The following is a 25,431-nucleotide window of genomic DNA, read 5'->3' as shown; positions in this document are numbered from 1 at the left end:
CCTTGTCAGGCCCTCCGTCCTGCACCACTGATAAGGGGAAACCACCCTGGAAAATCCCGATGAACTGACTAGCTTACCTATTTGCATGCCAAAAATCATTTAATTCGGATGACGCAAAGCTGAAAATTTTGTAAATTTATGACAAAAATTGACCATTTTTAAGCTGATTTCAAAATGTAATATTTTTAAAACAACAAGAGATATGTGTCCAAACTATGGCTTGGATGGCAGCTTTAGATGTCTAATTAAAGATCATACCAAATTATGTAGAACAGAGTTTGATAAATAATATAAAATTAATTGCGAAGTTAACATAGGTCAGACATGGCAACACCCTTAAACATATCTTTCATAAAAAGTAAGAATCATTTTTTTAGGATTTTTTTCCCCAGCTCATGTGAATCCAAAGTTCTCCTACCAGCCTTTCTTAAGATATATTGTTTTAAATAGTGAAGAAGCAAGCTCTCTATAATTTAACTTTTGTTTAAGATTAAGGGAATATTATCCAATAAAACTCAATCCAGTCTCTGATCAACGTCTGAGAGAATTTGAATCCCTTGAAAACCATAATATTGTGAAAGTTGTATTTCTTCAAGGAATATCAGTCTAAAAATGGTTCAATTAAGATCAGTATTTACAAAGGTATTAACAACTAAAAATTGTCAACATTTTCAGCATCCACTGCAGACGATATATAGTACAATATTGTAAAATGTATATTATAAGACCTGCTTATCTCTATTTTGTAGTTATTGTATAATGTATATTATATGACTTACTTATCTCTATTTTTTGTGAGTAATGATCTTTCTATTCCTTCCATGAGATTCTCAAAACACTGAGCCATGGTTTGATGTTTTTCGGCCGGCTGACTTGCTATAATAGTTCCTCTAACTTTGTTGAAATGCTGTAATAAAATTTTACATGAAATGTTTTATATACTCTTGAAAAAAAAAGTAGGGGATATTCAGAAACAATACAAAACTGCGTAATGCACTCCTGTTTTTATAAGAGGTAACCAGCGTATGTTAATAACAGGCCAATTGCCTACACATGAACATAAACAAAGAGATACACTGTCAAAAGTAAAAATCAACGTTTTTGATTTTCGGCTCAATAATGAGTAATTGTTCCACCAATCCTCAGCCATTCAGCAATTCATCGTGGCATGCTCCTAATCAACTGGCCAATCACGATTTAGGGCAATCTGACCCACTCCTCTTGCAGTGCCACGGCCAATTCATGCAGTGTTGTCGGTTGATGTTGACGTCGACGAACATGTCTCCCGATCATGTCCCAGACATGCTTTATAGGGGAAAGGTCAGGACTCTTGGCTGGCCAAGGCATAATGGACAATATGGTGACGCTGGAGATAGTGAATTCAAGACATGAGCTCGGTGTGCACGGGCATTATCATCTTGAAAGATGAAACGTCGACCTGCACGTTGAGCAAAGGGCAGTACTATCGGTGCCCAGATGTGGTCACATTAGTACACACCAGTGACCCTACCTTGAACAATATGCAAGTCCGTTCTGCCAGTCATAGTGATTCATCCCCACACCATAACAAACCCACGCCCGAATCTGTCATGCTGTCTGACGTTAATGTTAGCATGACGCTCATTTACACGCCTCCAAACGCGAGCACGCCTACCGGTGAAATCCAGAGTAAATCTGGACTCATCTGAGAACATAACATGCGCCCATCGACAATTACCCCAATTTCTACGCTACCACCATTGATGCCTGTTTGCCATGTGCTGGAGAGTTAATGGAGGCACGTAGACGTTCATCATGTTGAAGACGTCTCATTGCAAATTAAACGTAACACACTAAAACAAAGATATGCTAAACAGTAAATCTTATACAAGAACCGATAGGAAAGCAAACATGGATAGGATAAACCAGCACGCAGCAGTTTTCATCAACCCTTCCCTGAAGTGTCAAATTTGACAATGAACCCCTCCCACGTGTATGGCGGTATTGCGTGTCGCATGTGCAGCTCAATGGTTCTGTTGGGGCGATAAGTTCTTCATCTCTGAACATACTCTCAAAGCATGTCAAGTGTCCATGACTATTTATCATATCACAACCTGCATAGGTATTTACATTTCAATATCCCCTACTTTTTTTGAAGAGTATAATACAAAATTTAAATCAGAATTATATTTCCACTACTAATGAATGCTTGCTGTTAAACATTTCCATAATTTCATTTCAATGTCGTCATTAAATGCTCTAGTATACGATGGGTAGTGGCATAGAGCAAGTAAATCTAAAAGGGTGGGAAAGTTGATATTGTTCATAATATACTAGATTAAATAACCAAGTTCTTTTACTGTGACATTGTGGGTCTAGATGAGGTCATTTACAATTTTCAATGTAAACAAATAAGCAAATAAATATAATCTTCGAAAACAGAAATGCACAGCCCATTTTTCACCATTTTTTTATTTGAACGAAGTCGTTGTTTCCATAAATCTTACTTTTTCTTAATGTCATTATGTAAGGATAAAAGAAATTCATTACTGGTTTTAAAGGTAGGGTCACTAATTGTGGTTGGTCATACTTTTTGCCGAAATTTGTTTTCGTTTGATTGCACCAAGACACATGAGTTTAACAACTTTGCGAGCTTTCCGCATGGAACCTAAATCTGCGGCCTTCAAAATTGTGGGGTTCTCTGTTTCCAAATCAGTTGAACATGTAAACACTCAACAAACCTAGACCAATGCAACAACGCTATTGGTAGGTTACAAGCAGGTGAATGCTAGACAGATGTAGCCAGGCTGCTGAATGTTTCACCGAGTACCATTTCTTGCCTTTGGGATAGGTACTGACAGCGAAGTTCAACACGTGACCGCTCAAGCGCAGGCCAAACAAGAGTTACCCCCACCTGCCCTGGATCGTCACTTCCGGTTACGTCATTTGCGGAAATGGTTCCCAACAGCAACCTTTACTGCATTAGTAATTCCTGAATTGGCATAGAATCTCAGACCAGACAGTCCATAAACGCCTACGTGAAACCAGATTACGAGCCAGATGTCCCGTTAGAGCTGCTGTTTTGAAATACACCGACACTGTGAAATCCGACATTAATGGGTTAAGACACTGAGGGTATGGCCACAGCAACACTGGGGAAGAGTTTGGATCAGCGACGTGTCACAGTTCCTGTTGCAATGAGGTGATGGTAGAGCGAGGGGTATACCAACGACGAAGTGTCACATTGCATTTCTATTTTTGAAGAGTATATAATATCTCACCTCTTCATTTAATAATATAAGTCCTAATAATGGTCTAGACATGGACCATTGATTACGACAATCTTCAAACATAATAATATTTAGCACTGTAGATAACATCTGAAGAAGAAAACACAGTTACAATATTTAAACCAACAATTAATTTCATTAATAGTAGTAGATGGGAACCTCCAACACAATTGCAACTCAATCTCAAATTTTTTAGAAGTTTTTTTTTTAACAGATAATAACTAAATGGAAGATTATAATATGCTACACTACCTAAATCTATTATATCTTGGCAAACCAAAAGAATCTGTGTAGACTATGATTCTCTAGTCAATATCGACACATCACTATGTAATAAGAATTATGTCCTGAATATTTCTCATTCAATTACTAAATGCCATTGAAAGAATTTTTGTAGTATGTTGTTGGTTTGCCAAGATATGGTATTAGTGTGTTTTATACAGAACACAATAGTTGCAATGCACAGAACATCATGCTGGATCTCTCTAATTTTATTATCACTTTACATTTAAACAGAATTAATTCTACTTACTTGTTGTAATATATCAGGATTTAATTCTAATATTCTAAGGAATGCGTCGCTGTCATTTAAACCACTTCCATTTAATTTTTTCTTTTTAGTGGTTAAACGACGGAACAAATAGGTAATAATATTATCTAAAGTAGCACAGCATCCTGTACATACCATAGTATCTAGATAAAATAACCAAATACTTTTAACAACATTGAAAAATATGACTATATTACACTACAAATAACTTATAGAAATGGTTATCTGGACACTTTAGCAGGAGACTGACCATTTGTATTGTTTTACAGATATAGGAATCAGGAACAGGACTAAGATGAATGTCTCTGTCTTGTAATTCATTCTGTGAATCCAACATACAGGGCTCTATAAAAGTTGAGTGTGCCTGCAGGGTCATACTGAAACACAGGGATGTAGCCAGGATTTGGTGAGTGGTGTTAAAATATTTTTCGGAGGGGGCATGGTCTTTTATGAAAATTAAACCCTTCTTGGTGTATTTTCAGAGCATCTGCTGCCTTTTGTATTTGGTTCAGTGCAAATCAAATTTCCATTTATATATTCAAATTTTACCAAATTCACTTAATTTTCATCAATGATACAGGGATCTAAAATCTTTTTGACACCACTCGACCGAGCATAAAATTGTCCCACCCCACTCTGTTTCTCTGGATAGATAAGTTGAGGACCTTTCGGTATTTGTTGTTTTGTTGGGGTTTTTTTCAAATATTACTTTATTACTTTGAGATTAAAAATTATTAAAACGGTGTTTGTGTTTTATTTGAGTACAACGAATTATGACAACAGGTAGATATTGATAATTAAAACACGTTGTATTATTTGACTTGTTTGTAAAGTTGTTGTACGTGTCTCACGAATATTATTATTATTACGGTGGAATAAGAATCGGGTCAGGCAGAAACTGAGAAAGCTCTCATCGTCCTCCTAGTCCTACTCTCGGGCCGTAGCAAATCCACGGTCAACACAGGTAAGAAATAAAATAAGATCATCTTGAAAATTTGCAGGCACGTGTTGGACAATTACGACATTCAAACCTTTAACATTGGAGTGCCGTAAATTGGTCTGGGTGACCTATTTACGGCAAATAAACAAATATAAAGACCGTAGAATAATTGTAAAATGAATAGACCTAGGCCTACACATCTTCTAAGTATAAATAAACAAAATACCAATACATCTTTCTTTAAACTAATTTGGGATGATAGGGTCTACTACGGCACACAAAAATAAATTATGCCGTGACAGACATGGTTTGCGTAGGCCTACGTCGGCTTTTACCATGGCTTTGCCGTTTAATTGTCGTGGTAAATTTCGAGCGCCGAGTTTGTGTACAGAGAAGGACGAAGGGGTTTAAATACGACTGGGCCTTTTTCGATTTTTTATTGTGCTGGGAGGCAAAAAATAGTGCCGGGCGCAGGCGCCGCCCGGCGTGGCTACATCTTTAAAAATATGCCTGCCAACATAACTAAACAAATATAAGTATTACAGTATTCACAGATATAGGAAAAGGGCTTGAATAAATGTCTCTAGTAATTCAGTTTTTGATAAAACAATAACTGAACATAATAAAAAAAAACATACCTAAAGCAGTGAGACCTTCAGATATAGTAGATAAAATATAGAGGAAAACTTGAGGCTCTAAGTTGCTGATAAATGACATATGATCCTGAGCTAAACATTCTAATAAACCATAATAATTCTGACTTAATTTAGGATAATCCTGTAAAATAATTTGTTAGAAAACAATATGAATAGAGAAATCAATTTCATAGAATAATGAAATGGAAAGCTAGATCTTGACAGTACAGCTGCATCTTCAGTCAGGGCTTCCACTTCAAAATTTTCACTGCCGGTCATTTTTGATAACGCACGAAAACTTTGCAAAGTAAATTCATATTTCATGTTTTTTATTCATGGCAGGGTATTGTGAATTCACGTGTCTATACCACTTTGTCAGCATGTGGTACACAAAAAATTATATACTGGACTTGACATTTTTGCAACACGTGGAATTATCAATATTTGTACACAATAGCACTGGAATACATAATTTTCTTAATTTTTCAGTAAGCAAGTTAACTAATCTCTAGATTTTATTTGTACAATTCCCACAAGGCCGTAATACCGCTATAAAAAAAAATTATAATGCATTTTTCTCCCAACACGTACATCGTTGAGGATTTACGTAATAGAGACAGTATCTGATTATGAAAAGCTGGCTTGTACAAAATAAGACAGCACAATTATTAATAAAAAATTGAGAAATCAATTTAAATGAACATAACTGAATTGGTCAGTTTGAATAATTTTTGGGCTAAATATTTTTTAACAAAAGTATATTTGATTGTGTATGATCTTAAACTCTATATTTAACCTTTATTATGGCACTATGGGGCTCTTTTAATTATTTTTTTAAGTTGTAATTTTCATCAGTTTAGTAGGCTATATTTTTTTGTGTTTTTTTTTTTTTTTAGCTTATTTGTTTACTCACCAATAAATCATTCTGTGATATCGATAACAATAACTTGACAAACATGCTTAAAGCATTATCTAATGCATCATCACCATACAGACGAAATACACCAAAATTAACATAATTACCACATAGAGCTGCCTTTAACATAGAGAAACATATCGATATCCCTTTTAATGTTATATCTGTTAAGGATAATAGATATTTTATAAAGGAAAACAACAGACAAAACAGACTGTTATGATCAGTATTATTATCATTTATACTCATTTATTTATACTTAAAAAAAACATTTATTTGAGATAAAGTCAATATATATTTTTTCAAAATAACACTAAAAGGATATCTTAATGGGTAGATTTGATCTTTTTGTACATTTTCACTCAACGTCAACCCCCGGGATCCTAAAAAAAAAAAAAAATCATCAGATTTGGATCTTTCATATTTTAAATATTTTATCAATTATTCTATTGTATATTTATACCAGCGGCTGCCTGGCAGGATACGCCCACATTCTGCAAGAGATGGATAGAGAACCAGCTAAACAAATAATGATTTTACGTACAATCAAGAGCCATAATTCAGGATCTTTGGGTTATAAACATGCATTTCAAGTTATAAAGATATATTTCAAGTTTCATCAAAATCGGATCAAAATTGTGACTTCTAGAGAGTCCACAACCTTGATATATCATATATTTATGAACGACTGGTGGATATTTTGTCTGGCAGTTTTGGTCCGATTTTCAGAAAATTCGAACTCAGCCGTCATTAGGGTATAACGGTGAAATATTCAAACCTTTTTTTTTTTTCAATCAGATAAAAATTGTGACCTTTAGAGGGACCACAAGGTAAAAACGCAATTTTTCGTACAATCAAGGGCCATAATTCAGAAAGTTACGATCAGATATGTGCGAATATCAAAAGGAACCAATATCTTTGGGTTATAAACATGCATTTCAAGCAGGGCTCTATAAAAGTTGAGTGTGCCTGCACACACACTTGAAAATGTGCCTGCAGGGTCATACTGAAACACCCGGATGTAGCCAGGATTTGGTGAGTGGTGTAAAAATATATTGGGCGAGCGGAGCGAGTGCCAAAAAATTTTGGGAGGGGGGCGTGGTCTTTTATGAAAATTAAACCCTTCTTGGTGTATTTTCAGAGCATCTGCTGCCTTTTGTATTTGGTTCAGTGCAAATCAAATTTCCATTTATATATTCAAATTTTACCAAATTCACATAATTTTCATCAATGATACAGGGATCTAAAAACTTTTTGACACCACCCGACCGAGCATAACGATTCTTAAAACGGTGTTTGTGTTTCATTTGAGTACAACGAATTATGACAACAGGTAGATATTGATAATTAAAACACGTTGTATTATTTGACTTGTTTGTTTGTTGTACGTGATTATTACGGTGGAATGAGAATCAGGTCAGGCAGAAACTGAGAAAGCTCTCATCGTCCTCCTAGTCCTACTCTCGGGCCGTAGCAAATCCACTGTCAACACAGGTAAGAAATAAAATAAGAAACATCGTGAAAATTTGCAGGCACATGTTGGACAATTACGACATTCAAACCTTTAACATTGGAGTGCCGTAAATTGGTGTTGGTGACCTATTTACGGCAAATAAACAAAAATAAAGTCAGTAGAATAATTGGAGGGTCTAGAGCACAAGTGATCTAACTACCAACCATTTTAGTTGGTTGTTAGATCACTTGTGCTCTAGACCCTCCAATTGTAAAATGAATCGACCTAGGACTACACATCTTCTAAGTATAAATAAACAAAATACCAATACACCTTTCTTTAAACTAATTTGGGATGATAGGGTCTACTACGGCACACAAAAATAAATTATGCCGTGACAGACATGGTTTGCGTACGACAGCTTTTACCATGGCTTTGCCGTTTAATTGCCATGGTAAATTTCGAGCGCCGAGTTTGTGTACAGAGAAGGACGAAGGTGTTTAAATACGACTGGGCGGCTTTCTTCGATTTTTTCTTTGTGCTGGGCGGCAAAAAATCCGATCAAAATTGTGGGCTCTAAGAGTGTCCACTACCTCGATATACCATATATACACTATTTGTGTACGAGGGGTGGCCATTTTGTCAGGCAGTTTTGGGCCGATTTTCACGAAATTCGAAATAAGCCGTCATTAGGGTTTAACAGTGAAATATTCAAACATTTTTTTTAAATTGGATAAAAATTGTGACCTCTAGAGGGACCACAAGCTAAAAACGCGATTTTTAGAACAAACAGGGGTCATAATTCAGGAAGTTACCATCTGATATGTGCAAATATAGAAAGGAACTAAGATCATTGGGTTATAAACATGCATTTCAAGTTTCATCAAAATCAGATGAAAATTGTGACCTCTAGAGTGTCCACAAGCTAAAAACATGATTTTTCGTACCATCAGGGGCCATAATCCATAAAGTTATGATCCAATATATGCCAATATCGAAAGAAACCAAGATCTTTGGGAGTTAGACCTATAATGTAAGTTTTGTTAAAATTGAATAAAAATTGAGACCTTTTAGAGTGTCCACAAACAAATTGTGGATGTCGGACGGACGTGGGCGTATAAAAAAATAAAACCAAACAATACTTTTTTCACCAACAATTTTGTGTGTGGTAGTTACTATAAATATAATCTACAACTTACCATACATAACAATCATTTTACTAACTTCACGGAATAATAACACTCCATTAGGTGATGATACATCAAACTGTAATCTCTGAGATCTAACAATAAACCATTTAATAACAAATACTTTTTAAAATTATATTATTACTAAAAATTTTAAATAAAAACTTTCCAAGTAATAGATTACAATGATTAGACAATATTTCTTCTTCAAATGCGACATACAGATGAATTTGTTCATATGGTAGGTTTCAAAGTATTTCATCTGTGTTATCAGCTAATATTCTACTTTCCATCATATGTCGGGTTCTTTTCAAGAGTTAGTTTCCATGCGCCCAAGTTAATCTCAGACTGACACTAGCTTATAACTATTTTTCTACTCTGGGCTTCTTAATTCAACAATCTTACATAAATTGGCAGTTGAAATTTGATGAAGAGTAGGTGGAAATGTGCCGGTCCAAATTTCAACTGCTGTATGCCTGTCTTTAATATTAGCCTGCTGTTGCAGTAGAGGGTCATTCCATGTCAAATCACCCAATGGGTTTAACCCCACCTCCTTGGATTTTCATGGAATTTTATGTACATGTTTATGTGGGGTGGCAAAGCTGAATTCCCCCTTTTTTTACGAAATCGGATGAACGGTTTCATTGCTATGGGCGACCGAAATTTGCGAAAACAAACAATCCTTCTAATCTTTAAAGGCATATCTCGGCTACTAATGGCCTGATCACAATGAAATTGGTACCAATAAACAGGGAATTGTCCAGGGATTCCAAAAATGGTATATATGATATATTTAAGTTTGATGACTTTTTGACCTGACCTTTAACCTTTCATCTGACCTTCTTGCCCTACGATGCCAGAGGTCAAGGTCATCTAGAATCGAAGCTCGACATCATGCCCTTCATATATGAAAAAATTGGAGATGTAAAAAATTTTGTTTTTGCACATGTTGAATAAGCATATATACCAATTGCTATTTTAAAGTGTTTTACATTAGATAAATTCAAATGATGACATTGAAGATAAAAATTTCAAATTTGGATTTTTTTTTAAGTCATGATTGGATATGGTTTAACTTCAGAGACAAGAAAGCTTTAGTTGTCACTTAAACATGCATTATGCAAGAGCTAAATCTGCCTATTGCAGGTCTTTCTTTGGGCCTGAAATGTTATCTAAATTATTGATTAGACATTAATTAACACATACAGACCATAATCAACTCTTGATGCCATCGTTAGCCTGCATAATGAATACATTATCCTTCATCGTACCAACCTTAGTAATGAGGACCTAGGCAAACCGTAAATTGAATCACTAATATCTCAGTTCAGAGTGAAGTAATTTGACTGATATTTTCAGCATATTCTGTTTTCATTATCTATTTGTTAACTATAAAAGTGAGAACTGTCAGCCTTTTATCTAATCTTGCATAATGTATCTTTAAATATTTTCAAACAGAAATGATTTTAATTGAATATGTCATAATCTGTTGCTACAGATATCTGATTCTGCTATTTAAACATACATTATGCAAGAGCTAAATCTGCCTATTGCAGGTCTTTCTTTAGGCCTGAAATGTATTCTAAATTACTTATTAGATAACTTATCCAGGCCATAATCAACTCTCAATGGCATCAGATTTCTCCAATATTAAATAGATTAGAACAGTTCAGCCATAATTTGATTTAAGTTAATAAAAGATAGGTGGCCAGGCAACAAAACGTACGCCCACAGCAGCTAAATCGTCCGAGCGGTCGTCGAGGGTTGTTGCATATTTATTCCTTTGTAGGTAATTGGGGGCCTTTACAAGACAATTCCATACAGATGAGATTATAAATTTTGTCGTTTGAGGGTTTACAAGGTTCTACAAACTGAAACAGGCTTTTTCGTTTTACTAATTTAAATAATGAATATAAATTTCATACAGATCACATTTGTCATTCAAACGTTCACAATCGCCATAACTCTAGAAATTATTGACGGAAATTGCTGAAATTCAATAGACCTGTTTCACAAATTTAAATGATGCATATGAATTTCATACATAACGGATGATAACTATCATCAATTGAGCATTAACAAGGTTTAACAAAGTGAAACAAGAGCAATAACTCTAGAAGTAATTATTGTAAATTGCTGAAATTCAATAGGTTTCTTCGTTTCAGTAACCTAAAAAATGCATATAAATTTCAGAAAGATCGGATGATAACTTTTGATGTTAAAGCGTTCACAAGGATCAATAAAGTGAAACAAGGGCCATAACTCTAGACGTAATAAACGGGAATTGCTGAAATTCAATAGGCTTCTCTGTTTCACTAATCTAAATAATGCATATAAATTTCAAAAAGATCGGATGATAATTTTTGACGTGAGAGCGTTCTCAAGGATCAATAAAGTGAAACAAGGGTCATAACTCTAGACGTAATAAACGGAAATTGCCGAAATTCAATAGGCTTCTTCGATTCAGTAATCTAAATAATGCACATAAATTTCAGAAAGATCGGATGATAACTTTTGACGTTAGAGCGTTCACAAGGATCAATAAAGTGAAACAAGGGCCATAACTCTAGACGTAATAAACAGAAATAGCAACGAAACCGTTCATCCGATTTCGTTAAAATTTGAAAAATCAGCTTTGCCACCCCACATAAACATGTACATAAAATTTCATGAAAATCCAAGGAGGTGGGGTTAAAATTTAAAATTTTATAATGAACAATATCACTACAAATATAAATCATCAAAACTTGTTTGAATTTTACAAATTTTGAAATTCAAAAGGTCTCTTCTATATACTCTAATGAACAAGTTAATCCCATGAAAATTTCAGAAATTCTATCAAAAACTTTGTCCTGTATTGCACCCACAAGTTTTTACAAGTGTCTTGTGGTAACAAAAAGTTAATGCTAGTAACATCAATCTTTATTAAATATACATTATGTAAGATTTAGATAAAGAGCTAGCTATTCTTGCTATAATAGTTCAAAAAAAGATAATGTAAAATGAATATATTGAAAATTTCATACAAATCACTCTATTGCGAGCAAAGATATTAGCCTTAAGTTGAAGGTTTGACAAGATGTGTGCATTAATTGTAAACACTGTGTACTGGTTGCTCGGAGCTAAGCCTCACTTCTCCATTTATAAATTAAATCAAAATATGGCTGAACCGTTCTAATCTACTTAATATCAGAGGTATCCGATGGCATCGAGAGTTGATTATGAAATTGTCATATTAATACAAGTCTAATTAATAGTTTATATAACATTTCAGGCCTAAAGAAAGATCTGCAATAAGCAGATTTAGCTCTTGCATAATGTATGTTTGCACTTGCATAATGTATGTTTAAGTAAAAAAATGAATTAAAGAGTTATGTACCTATTTTGGGCGAGTTCAGCCATAAGTTTAAGGACGGGTGTAGTAACAGTAGGGTCATGGTACCATAATTCTATCGCTCTTTGTAATACCGGTATATAGTTAGGATATCTGATATATAGTCAGGAAAAAAACTAAACGAACATATGTGCTGTAGTAGCCCCATGGTAATCTGATCTCATATTATATGAAAAATTTGAGTTTCTAAACCAATATTTTTTTATACGGAATAACTTCAAATGTCTGTAAATTTCTGATAATCCAACCTGTACCATAGCAGTTTGTACCCTGGAAGTACCGTAATGTGTTTCATTCCATCAAAATGATTTACACATTCCCTTACATAAAGCCAGATTCTGTCGCACAGTAGGCCTACAAATACCTATATAATACAGTATATAAAAGGATACATCCATTCAAATAACATCATGTAACTGGTTTTAGTGTTGAAAGCAAAAGCTATACCCCGTAGATCTCTTGCTAAACCTATTAACGATCGCTGTAAGGTAAAATATTATCATTAGAACTAATAGAAGTTTCAAATAAAGCATGATATTAAAACAGGCCCATCAATTGTAATAAGTTGTGTAATAAAATACTATTGTATTAATAAGTTGTATAAAAAAGTATTATTGTATTAATAAGTTGTATAATAAATTACTATTGTATTAATAAGTTGTATAATAAATACTATTGTAATTGTATTAATAAGTTGTATAATAAAGTATTATTGTATTAATAAGTTATATAATAAAATACTATTGTATTGAATAATATCAAGTTGTATAATAAAATATACTATTGTATAAATAAGTTATATAATAAAATACTATTGTATAAATAAGAAAGTAGAAAGAGTATAACTGACCTTAGCTTCTTCTAAACTAGAAGGATTACCAGCATTAGCTAATAGATTACCTACAGCTTCAAACGCAGCTGAAATATAAAAATTTTTAAAAGATTTTCCACTCAATGTTAAAAGTGTTGGCTACAATGAAGTAGCTGATTAACTGCTGTCAGGTTTGATAACAATTATGGACGATTGTTTTCACTGACCTCAGTTCGTGTGCAGATTAATTGAAAAAAAACAATTTATCCTCTTAGTCTCAAGGGAAAGCATGTCACCTGAACCCAGGCCTTCACGTGAAAGTCAAAAAAAGCTCTCCCGAAATTAGAACAAGCAGTTGCCATGCAAGATACACCCACATTTTGCAAGAGATGGACAGAGAACGAGCTAAAAAAATAATGTGATTTTTTGTACAATCAGGGGCCATTATCCTGGAAGATACGCTCCTATATGCGCGAATATTGAAAGGAACCGAGATCTTTGGTTAAGAACATACATATCAAGTTTCATCAAAATGGATCAAAATTGTGACCTCTAGAGGATCCACAACCTTGATATACCAGATGTTTACACTATTTGCATACGAGGGGTGGCCATTATGTCAGGCAGTTTTGGTCCGATTTTGACGAAATTCGAACTAAGCTGTCATTAGGGTGTAACGGTGAAGTATTCAAATGTTTTTTTTCAATCGGATAATAATTGTGACCTCTAGAGGGACCACAAGCTAAAAACACGATTTTTCATACAGTCAAGGACCATAATTCAGGAAGTTACGATCCGAAATGCTCAAATATTGAAAGCAACCATGATATTTGGATTATAAACATGTATTTCAAGTTTCATCAAAATCGGATCAAAATTGTGAGCTCTAGAGGGTCCACAACCTTGATATACCATATTTTTACACTGTTTGTATACGAGGGACGGTCATTTTGTCCGGCAGTTTTGGTCCAATTTTCACGAAATTCAAACTCAACCGTCATTAAGGTATAACAGTGATATATTCAAACGTTTTTTAAATCGGAATAAAATTGTGACCTCCATAGGATCCACAAGCTAAAAAATACGATTTTCCGTACAATCAGGGGCCATAATTCAGGAATATCGAAAGGAACCTTACATTTCAAATTTCAACAAAATCAGATAAAAATTGTGACATCTATAGGGTCCACAAGCTAAAAACGTGATTTTTCGTACAATTAGGGGTCATAATCCATGAAGTTACAGTCCGATATATACCAATATCGAAAGGAACCGAAATCTTAGGGAGATAAATCTATATTTCAAGTTTCGTTGAAATCGGAAGATAGGTTGCCAGGCAACGAAACATGCGCCCACAGCAGCCATATCGTCCGGGCAGTCAACAAGAGTTGTCACATATTTTTACTTTTTTTGGTAATGAAACATTTATAATACATTAAAATCTGATTAAGAGTAACAACTCATTAAGTAATTAAGTTCTGCCCCATGCTAATGTTTAGTATACATCATGACTGTTCAAGTCATAAAGATTCTTGAAAATCAATATACTTGTTCGTCTCAAGATCTTAAACACTGTGTATAAATTTAAAAGCAATCGGAAATTAACTTTAGCCTCTAGAATGTTCACAAGATTTTTCAAAGTGATCAAGGGCCAGAACTCTGGCAAAAGTTATCGGAAATCGCTGAAAATCACTAGGCTTCTTCGTCTCATGGTCTTCAAGACTGTATATAAATTTAAAGTCAATCGGATATTAACTTTATTCTCTAGAGCGTCCACAAGAATTTTCAAAGTGATCAAGGGCCATAACTCTGGTAAAAATTATCAGAAATCGCTGAAAATCAATAGGATTCTTCGACACATGACCATAACCACTGCGTATCAAGCCAATCGGATATTAACTTTGACCTCTAGAGCGTCCACAAGATTTTTTGAAGTGATCAAGGGCCATAACTCTGGCAGTAATTATCGAAAATCGTTGAAAATCAATAGGCTTCTTTGTCTCATGACCTTAAACACTGTGTATAAATTTAAAGTTAATTGAATATTAACTTTGACCTCTAGAGTGTCCACAAGATTTTTTGAAGTGATCAAGGGCCATAACTCCGACAGTAATTATCAAAAATTGCTGAAAATCAATAGGCTTTTTCATCTCATGACCCTAAACACTGTGTATAAATTTAAAGTCAATCGGATATTAACTTTAGCCTATAGAGCGTCCACAAGCAATTGTGGACGCCGGACTGCCGGACGGACGGACGGGGGCGACAACAATATACGACCATATTTCAATGTGGGGGTATAATACAAATTGTGACCTGTAGAGTGTCCACATACAATTGTGGACGGACGGACAGACAGACGGACTGGGGTGACGACAATATATGTCCACATGAAAATGTGGGCGTATAAAAAAGGGTAAATCTCTCTCCTGACAAAAAGCTCTCCTTTTAAGGAGGAGAGCTTTTTTTAGCATTTGTGATAAGAATGGGGATTTTAATCCATTTTGAAACCAACCGGCCAGAACTGGGTCAAATGAGGTCCCGGTAGGAAATAGGGTAATTAGAAGCTCCCGTTAACTTTAATATTTACCAGACTTCAACAAAAATAATTTTTGGTAATTTGTTATTCTGAATAGGCTAACATATGGCTTGAAGTTCAAGTCAGTAATATTCCTGAACAAATTACTGTCTTTGTTTTTTCAATGGATAAACGGATATCATCAGTCGATCAGAAAACGCAGTAGCCAAAATAAGCTGATACTACACTATGGCATTTCTTCACATTTAAAATACAAATTATTGTTTTTGTCTATCACGTAACTTACAAAGTTTTTATTCATTCGTAGATGATAGACAAGTGGCACAATGATCACGTGACAATCATAATTAAAATTGCTTTATATAAAATAAAATTCTGTACGACTATGTCATAGCCTTAAATAATAAGGACAATATTTTTAAAAATAACTTCCTGTCAGCATGTGTATAAAATAAAAAAGAATAAAACTAAAATACTATTTAAAACTAAATCTAGCAATGCTGGCTTATTGACCTAATTCCAACTGATGCATGTCACATGTTATCGGGAATCGGAAAGCATTGGAGATCCTGACGGGATTAATGTCTGTTATATCAGGGATTATTCAATGACTTTAAATTTAACTAACAACTGGTCAGTGAAACCATAAAATGTATGATCCAATCATTATTTTATTATCTACCTGAAATTCATACGGATCGAGGGGTCGAAGAAGGTGCGAATCGCGAGATTCACAATCCATGCTGAGCGACAGGTCTTCATTCGTCACGTGGCTTATTTTTACAAAGGACCTGTTATGAATAACCAACAAACTTGTTTCGTTTTTTTTTACCTAATTATCAAAATTACCGTTAAATGTGCTAATTACTCAGATTATGAACCGGATGGCCGATTCTCACTAAGGTATGACTGTTATTGTAGCTGACAAGCAAGTTCATTGTCGATATTGACAGTATTTTTCGTTACCGGTATATTTTTTCTGATTATTTTCTTTGAGGGGAGTCAATTTAGACATTGAGGTGGGCGATAAAAAGCACACCTTGCCTGACATCCACGTGAAGGCCTGTGAACCGAACCCCTAGTAGCATTCACTAGCTGCGCTCAGTCATTCCCCAGTCACTACAACCACTCGTCTCTGCCTCTCTTAAAATAATGAAAATGGTTTCCATTTCCAACTTAAACCTGCTATGTACCCTTACATCCCTGTACTAAATTCCTTTAAAAGGAGAAAACTTTACAAAATCTTGCATATTATTGATGTTGGCCCAATCCACCATTTTAGGAAAAAATAAAATATAGTTTACGGTACCTGTTAATGGGGACATAAATTGATAAAATTTCTCTTCATCTTCACCTAAATCAACTAATAATAATCGACCTAATGCTGTATAAAATGTTGTTCTACATCTCATATCAGCTATAGGTGTTGTACCACTATTAATACCCAGGAATGGAAAATGTTCACTCTGAAATCCGGAAAATCTTATTTCAAAAAATAAATAATGACAGCCCTATAGTTTATAACTCAGAATTCAAATAAAATTTACATAAAAAATATCAAAAGAAAAATGTAAACTTTTCTACACATGAATGAGAAGAAGAATTTATTATAACTGAAGCTTGAATTTAGTAAATCTAAAATGCTTATGAAAGCCCAGGTTGCAATAAATTCAAATATTTTCTTCAACAGGACACATGCCCAAGCCTTGAAATAAATAGTGTTCTCTTTTATAATTTACCGTAATATTACTCATATCTCACAAAAGCATTTTAAAGATGCATTACGTAAAAGCTAAATTGCAGGTCTTTATCTTGGCTTCACATGTTATATAAACTAGTATTTGTAGTATTTGGACATTAATTCACATGACAAGTCTATATTCAACTCTCTAGACCATCGGATGGTGGAGATTTAAACAGATTAAAACAAAGTCACTGTTTAATGATTTAATTTAAAAATGGTGAAGGGAGGCCAAGTCTCGAATAACAAGTATTGTTGTTACGATAATAAACAATTTATGCCACATCATGTCAAAATTTGAAAATCTATTTTTGAACTATTCTCTACTGAAGAGAGAGAGAGAGAGAGAAAGAGAGAGAGAGAGAGAGAGAGAGTATTCATTTTGCATTATCTATTTTTGAACTATTCTCTACTGAAGAGAGAGAGAAAGAGAGAGAGAGATTAACCGCCACTCAACACAAACTAGGTCATTTCCGGACTAACACATTGTTCAATTTTTTATTTCAATAATTCACTTGCACGTAGGGGTATTTAGCAGTGGCACCTGGAGAAAACCCATAAGGTTGGACAGTATTATAGAAAGAGCGTCCAGTCCTCTAATCTAAATCTTACATAATGCATCTACAAAATACTTCCTGCAATTACTTACAATTAAGACACTATTTGCAATTTTAAATTGTGAAGAATGAACAAAGATATAATACTGACTTACCGTGTGGTTATTTAACATAAATTGCACAGCATCTAGTTTGACTAGTTTACGAACACTACTATAACCTACAGATAGATCACTCAGTAGTTGTAATGTTTTTGATATAATTTGTTCTGATCTACCCCAGTATTTTAAATTAGTTATACTGAAAAAGAAAAAGATAGGTTGCCAGGCAATGAAACATACGTCCACAGCAGCTAAATCGTCCGAGCGGTCGACAAGGATTGTCGCATATTTATTGCTTTGTAGGTAATTGGGGGCCTTTACAAGACAGTTTCATACAGATCAGATTATAAATTTTGTTGTTTGAGGGTTCACAAAGTTCTACAAACTGAAACAAGGGTCTAAACTCTGAAAGTAATCTACAGAAATTGTTGAAATTTGACAGGCTTTTTCGTTTTACTAATTTAAATAATGCATATAAATTTCATACAGATCAGATGATCATTTTTGTCATTAAAACGTTCACAAGGTTGACAATCACCATAACTCTAGAAATTATTGACGGAAATTGCTGAAATTCAATAGACCTCTGTTTCACAAATTTAAATGATGCATATAAATTTCATACATATCGGATGATAACTTTCATCAATCGAGCATTAACAAGTTGAACAAAGTGAAATAAGGGCCATAACTCTAGAAGTAATTGAAATTCAATAGAATTCTTCGTTTCACTAATTTAAATCATGCATATAAATTTCACAAAGATCGGGTGAAACAAGGGCCATAACTCTAGACATAATAACGGAAATTGCTGAAATTCAATAAGCTTCTTCATCTCACATCAGACGGACGGACCGACTGACAGGGGCGACCAATATACATTCCCATACAAGGTTTTCATACAACCGCTTACGAGTTATTATCTAACGTAGAAATCTTATATTTTGTCATGATATGAGTAATTACATCATTAAGTTACTATATTGTACTTACATTTTGCCTATAAAGACACTAAGAACCATTGATTCATCACTTAAACCTAAAACATCTGATAATCTTCTATATACCTACAAATAAACAATACACAATATTATAATAAGTAGAAAGCTATGTAAATTATTACACAAAGTCTCTCTTAACAATCCCACTAACTTCTAGTAAAGTCATCTGGTAAAGCCTATAAATATGATTGTTAAGTCAAGTCTGCTGATAACCTTTCTGTGATTCAATTATTTACATACATTAACATTCAATTACAGCAAATGATATCTTCCATGATCTATCACTATAACTATACAATGATTACAACACAGGTGGACTATCAACTTGCAGACACTATCGTATTTTGATTGTCAAGAATCGTTTTCTCAGTGTGAATTCAAATTTAACACATTTTTACTTTTCAAATTTTTACCTTTGAGGTTTTCTGTACTTGGTCACCTACATATATTTTACGAAATTGTTCAAAAAAACTTAATATTGCTTGATCTAATTTTTCACAGCCTCCTTGTGCTAATCTAGAATCTGTTAAATTCATTAACTGTAATACTCTGAAATACAAGATGAAAATGATAATAAATAGTAACAAATATATAATCACAGTAATATGCCCCTGGGTGTACAATAGAACATCTTTATTTTGAATTAAATTCATTGCGGTATTATTTCTTACAAGCATTTTAAATTGTTGTATACTATATATGTCAAGTAATTTTAGTTAATTGCAAAACATTACCAGCGGTTGTCAGGCAAGATACATCCACATTTTGCAAGAGATGGATAGAGAACAAGCTAAAAACAACAGCGATTTTTTTGTACAATCAGGGGCCATAATCCAGAAAGTTATGATCTGAAATGCGCAAATTTGGAAAGGGATATAAAGATATATTTTAAGTTTCATTAAAATCAGATAAAAATTGTGACCTCTAGAGGGTCCACAACCTTCGTATTACATATTTTTACACAATTTGCACGAAGAGCAGCCATTTTGTCAGGCAGTTTCGTTTCGATTTTCACGAAATTTGAATTTATCCTTATGGTGGAATGGTGATCTATTTAAACGTTTTTTCAAATCGGATAAAAATTGTGACCTCTAGAGAATCCACAAGATAAAAAACATGATTTTTCGTACAATCAAGGGCCATAACCCATGAAGTTACAGTCTGATATGCACAAATATTGAAATTGGATAAAAATTGTGACTTCTACTAGAAGTTCTAGAGAGTCCACAACCTTGGAATTACATACTTTTACACTAAATAATATTCAAACATTTTTTTTAAATCGGATAAAAATTGTGACCTCTAGAGAGACCACAAGCTAGAAACGCGATTTTTCGTACAATCAAGGGTCATATTTCAGGAAGTTACGTTCCGATATGTGCGAATATCGAAAGGAACCAATATCTTTGGGATATAAAAATGCATTCCAAGTTTCATCAAAATCAAGATCTTTGGGTTATAAACAAGCATTTCAAGTTTCATCAAAATCCATTCAAAATTGTGACCTCTAATCCACAAGCTAAAAACATGATTTTTCGTACAATCAGGGGCCATAATCCATGAAGTTATGGTCCGATACATGCCAATATCGAAAGGAACCGAGATCTTTGGGAGATAGACCAATATCTTTGTCAAAATCATATAAAAATTGTGACCTATAGAGTGTCCACAAACAAATTGTGGGTGGACAGGGGCGCCTACAATATACGTCCACATGAAAATGTGGGCGTATAAAAATATCTGTTTAAAATCGAAGAGGGACGCAAATTTCACATTTTCATGTGGACGTATAAAAATATCTGTTTAAAATCGAAGAGGGACGCAAATTTCACTATTTCACCTACCTACAAACTAATTCACCATCCATAGCATCATGTTCATCTGTACTCGCAAATGATACACGACCTCCAATCACAGCCCCAATAATATACACTAGCCATGTTAATCTACCTACAATTCAAATTATTAACTCTTTACTCCTAGATATTTGTTCAATTCAAATAAATATCAGTGTTTCATTAAATGATTTTACTTAAAGTCCACTACCAACAAGGTGATATACATTTATTACAGTAATAATTTGACAATTAGTGATTTAACAACTTTAATTTTGTATGTACAAAGGATAGCCACACATCCAGACAAGAGGGCCCTGTTTCACAAAAACTTAAATCTCCTTAAAATCATCTTAAAACTAAAATTCCATCCTAACTTAAGACACTCAAAACCCTTGTTACTATTTTATATATTCCCATATGATTCAAGTATAAATTATACTATACTACTAGACATGCCACAGGCAAAGTATTTACTCATATGGTTTTGGAGTTATGATGATTTGAAAAAAGATAAACCAATAATCTCAAATGTGTTTATTGAAAAATGTTACATGTCTATTTGAAATTAAATTTTATATTATGAATTTATTATTATTTCTTAATGAAGGCTTTCGATAATAACACTGCATTAGTTTTGGGAGTCAAAGATATTTTATTTAGGGAAAAAATCATTTTACTTGAGTAAGATAAATAGGCATTATCCAATAAGGAGTGTGGCACTTTGGTCATTTCAAGGTATTTTTAAAACAATATAGGATGACATTTCAAATCTAGGCATCGGAACATTGCCTATTTGGTGGATTAGTTTCAAAGTTGTTAAATACTTTTAAAATTTGACAACAATTTACAGTGTAGATTAGTCATTTGAGTCACAAATATCATGATACGTTTGTGACAATTCTCAATAGTTTCTCTTATCCAAAATACCATAAAACTACGAAATTCAAGCGACTTAATATAGTTTATCGATACACATTATTTACATTGAAGTCTGCGAGTAAATCAAATGCCAAGGTCACGAATCAAATGCCAAGTTTAGGGCCAACCCATTGATACACTTCGAAATGAATAATACGCAATAAATAAACTCATTTATTTCACCTCTCTACGACTGTCTGACCATGTGCAAACATTGCTACAACGTATGAAACTCTCCCCATTGATATTGTAACTGTTAGTTCAACCTGTCAACAGTTTTCAGTTTCAAAGCGTATTTGCTTACACCCTAAGCGCCTGCACCGGAAAAATCTATAAAAATTGCATTTAAGTTACAATCAATCTTCGTGAAACTCATAAAATTAAAATTTCATTTTGATTTTAGTTAAAATCTGTTTTAGTGATTTTACCTTAAGTTTTTTGTGAAACAGGGCCCAGCTTATCAGAAAAGAAAACTTGGATTCACATTATTTCTCAATAGTATAAATTTATTGAATGCATCAATTTCTGATTTATTATTTAACACACGGATATTTTGCCTGCATTAATTTCTTGTTTAGTGCATTAATTTTTTGATTAACGCAATAATTTCTTGATAACTTTTAATTTCCTGTGTAATAGTAATCATAATTCGATCTTCAACATATTCACTACTGTACTCCAAGAATGATATTTTGCTCACCTTCTCTAACAGCTATTTCTACAGATTGCCCACCTGATGCTACTAGTTCTTGATATAAAGCTGCTGATTCATCAAATAATGTAACTAATACAGAACATGTTTTATCATATTCACATCTACCTATAGTTGATAACTATAATAACAAACAAAATAAATATTTAATTATGAGACAAACACTGCTGGTCTTGAAGATACATTGTCCCGAAAGTATCTATTGGGTGGTTATTTCCAATAAAAGTATGGCAAATTTAGTATATATGGAAAGTAAAGACACTCTATCTTACTAGAAAAATACTGGATTACCCGAAAAACACCCATGGGGTAAGCACTGAGCAAAAATGTCAGGGTATCACTACCTGGCAACCTGACTGTTGTCTGCCAGCTTATTGTGTGCTAGCTTGAATGAGGGAGCAGTTGTTATTTCTTGATCAAATGGTTAGGGGGTTTTGTGAACATTGAGGGGTGTCAACGTACAAAAGATTCTTCAATTAAACAGCAGAAAAAGAAGTTGACATATATAATTAACCAGCGGCTGCCAGGCAGGATACGCTCACATTTTGCAAGAGATGGATAGAGAACAAGCTAAACAAAAAGCGATTTTTCGTACAATCAAGGGCCATAATTCAGGAAGATACGATCCGATATGCACAAATATAGACAGAAACCAAAATCTTTGGGTTATAAAGATTTATTTCAAGTTTGATCAAAATCGGATCAAAATTGTGACTTCTAGAGGGTCCACAACCTTGATATACCATATATTTGTCTGGCAGTTTTGGTTGAATTTTACGAAATTCGAACTCAACCATCATTAGAGTTTAAGGGTGATATACTAAAACGTTTTAAATCAAATAAAAATTGTGATCGCTATAGGGTCCACAAGCTAAAAACGTGATTTTTCATACAATCAGGGGCCATAATTCAGGAAGTTACAGTCTGATATGCGCGAATATCGAAATGAACCGAGATCTTAATAATGATGATGTTTCATAGTAAAAGGTGACTTTGTTCTTCGAGGGGTCACAATCAGATGATGGTTTCTGAAATGGGGTATCAACCAACAAATGAAATGGACTAAAGATATAGAATAAAGTAAAAGTTAACACCATACCTGTTCTAGTTGTTGTGATATCATACCATGGTCATCTAATGGGTCCTCTAATCCTTCTCTACAAATAAAATAAATATCAATCATTCTATTTGAATTCCTTATAACAAAATCATGGAATCAATGTCATCACATTCAAATTATTGTTGACTTTTTATCATGCAATTATCTTTGTTTTTAAGAATAATATCACATCCAATACAATGTTTACTTAAAGTAGCAATATCGTTATTATTTCAGTCCTTGTATGTAGTAAAAATATCTTGCTGCTTAATGTAAAAATATTTCACAAATACAGAAAATGTAAAATGAATTATCTTAATTAGATAGCAACAATAATGGTTATTGTTCATAGTAAGTGAATAAAGTACTCAAGAGTCTAGCATTTAATCATTAATTGGGCCTATAGTATGTTAGAATTTCTAAACCAATATGTTATTTTACAATTAAAATGCAAATACAGACTCTTTGTCTACCTACACACACATTAAAAAGTAGTCTCACCAAAGAGCACATTCATCCATATATCATAAAAATCAATCTAAACATAAGTCATAACTATCTAACATTCACATTACTATTGATTTCATGACATTATTGCGGGGTTGGACGGCCAAATGGTTAGCACGTGCACGCTGCGCTGTATCACACGGTCTGTCATTGAGTCAACCGGCAGGGTTTTTATTCCCCGTTGTACGAGACAAGGAGTAGGGTCGCATGTCCAACCTCATGGATTTTCTCCGGGTCCTCCAACTGCTAAAGACCCCCTACGAGCAAGCGAATTATTGATATAAAATTGAACCATGTGTTAGTCCCGATATGACCTAGTTTGTGTCGAGTGGACCTTAAACCCTATTTCTCTCTCTTTCTCTTATGACATTATCGTTTCATATTTTATTACAGCAAGGTCTGGGCAGTATCACATGTACTAAAGTATGTTAATAAGTCACATCATGTTAGTCAATAATAACATAATTTTATTACAGCAAGGTCCAAGCACTATCACATATATCTACTAAAGTAGGTATGTCTAATGATGTTAATAAATCATATCATGTAAATAAGTCACATTATGTAAATAAGGTTATGATAACAATTTAGTATTTTACCTGATAACAACATGAACAGAAGCTAAACGTGAACTAATATAAGCTTTAGTAACTTCAGGTGTGTACGTCTCTAATAAATGTGGTTCAGATGCTTTAACATATGGTACAGATGCTACCATTCTCTGCCATAAACTTAACAAATAGTGTACACTGTTAGGAGCAAATTGCCACATCTGAAAAATATTAACATATATCTATGGAATTGATCTTAACATGTGATAGTGGGTGGAGGGGGGGGAGGGTTCTAACATAATTGGTTTACATACAGGAGTTTTTAGTGAGAAGAAATCAAAGAAACCAGAGAAAACAAACAAGGTAAGACAGGCGACTGTACTACTTGTCAAGTACAAACCCAAACCCTGGATCAAAACTTGGACTTGCATAGCTAACAGGCATTATGATCCACATAATTAGATCGCTTGGCCACAGAAAACACCCAATAGGCAAACAATCTCTGATACAATGTAAAACCCCAATATGGGAATCCTGAAGGGTAAGCCAATATTGACCAACCAAACATAAGGCTACTTCTCAGTTCAAGCCCATTGAAAATTTAGCACTATTTTCATATTTCTCAGATACCATTGTTTTACAATATTATGTTGGAAAATTTAAGAATTTAAGAAACGGAAAAATATTGTTATCTAAAGTAATGAATTTAATT

The 25,431-nt window shown here is 33.8% G+C and overlaps 1 protein-coding gene across 2 annotated transcripts in view; it reads right to left on the bottom strand.

The window, feature by feature from the left end:
- LOC126815241 (exportin-7) overlaps nucleotides 1-25,431 on the bottom strand; it is a 55,978-nt gene that overhangs the window by 7,474 nt on the left and 23,073 nt on the right. Inside the window, exons 12-29 of one of the 2 annotated variants that reach the window (XM_056100009.1) lie at nucleotides 24,768-24,940; nucleotides 23,662-23,719; nucleotides 22,551-22,683; nucleotides 20,939-21,044; nucleotides 19,508-19,643; nucleotides 19,087-19,160; nucleotides 18,148-18,292; nucleotides 17,004-17,160; nucleotides 13,195-13,262; nucleotides 12,737-12,825; nucleotides 12,330-12,437; nucleotides 8,963-9,045; nucleotides 6,636-6,693; nucleotides 6,308-6,467; nucleotides 5,398-5,536; nucleotides 3,802-3,962; nucleotides 3,261-3,359; nucleotides 780-907 (exon numbers count right to left, since the gene is read on the bottom strand). In XM_056100009.1, coding sequence (XP_055955984.1) covers nucleotides 780-907; nucleotides 3,261-3,359; nucleotides 3,802-3,962; nucleotides 5,398-5,536; nucleotides 6,308-6,467; nucleotides 6,636-6,693; nucleotides 8,963-9,045; nucleotides 12,330-12,437; nucleotides 12,737-12,825; nucleotides 13,195-13,262; nucleotides 17,004-17,160; nucleotides 18,148-18,292; nucleotides 19,087-19,160; nucleotides 19,508-19,643; nucleotides 20,939-21,044; nucleotides 22,551-22,683; nucleotides 23,662-23,719; nucleotides 24,768-24,940 — 2,075 coding nt within the window. Of the gene's footprint in view, nucleotides 1-779; nucleotides 908-3,260; nucleotides 3,360-3,801; nucleotides 3,963-5,397; nucleotides 5,537-6,307; nucleotides 6,468-6,635; nucleotides 6,694-8,962; nucleotides 9,046-12,329; nucleotides 12,438-12,736; nucleotides 12,826-13,194; nucleotides 13,263-17,003; nucleotides 17,161-18,147; nucleotides 18,293-19,086; nucleotides 19,161-19,507; nucleotides 19,644-20,934; nucleotides 21,045-22,550; nucleotides 22,684-23,661; nucleotides 23,720-24,767; nucleotides 24,941-25,431 lie in introns of those variants that run through there. The other variant, XM_056100010.1, reaches the window with a different exon arrangement.

Source organism: Patella vulgata, chromosome 3, assembly GCF_932274485.2.
Source record: "Patella vulgata chromosome 3, xgPatVulg1.2, whole genome shotgun sequence".
In the NCBI taxonomy this organism is placed as follows: domain Eukaryota; kingdom Metazoa; phylum Mollusca; class Gastropoda; family Patellidae; genus Patella; species Patella vulgata.
Note: the sequence above shows the minus strand (reverse complement) of the source record. Positions and strands in the feature narration are given on the sequence as shown.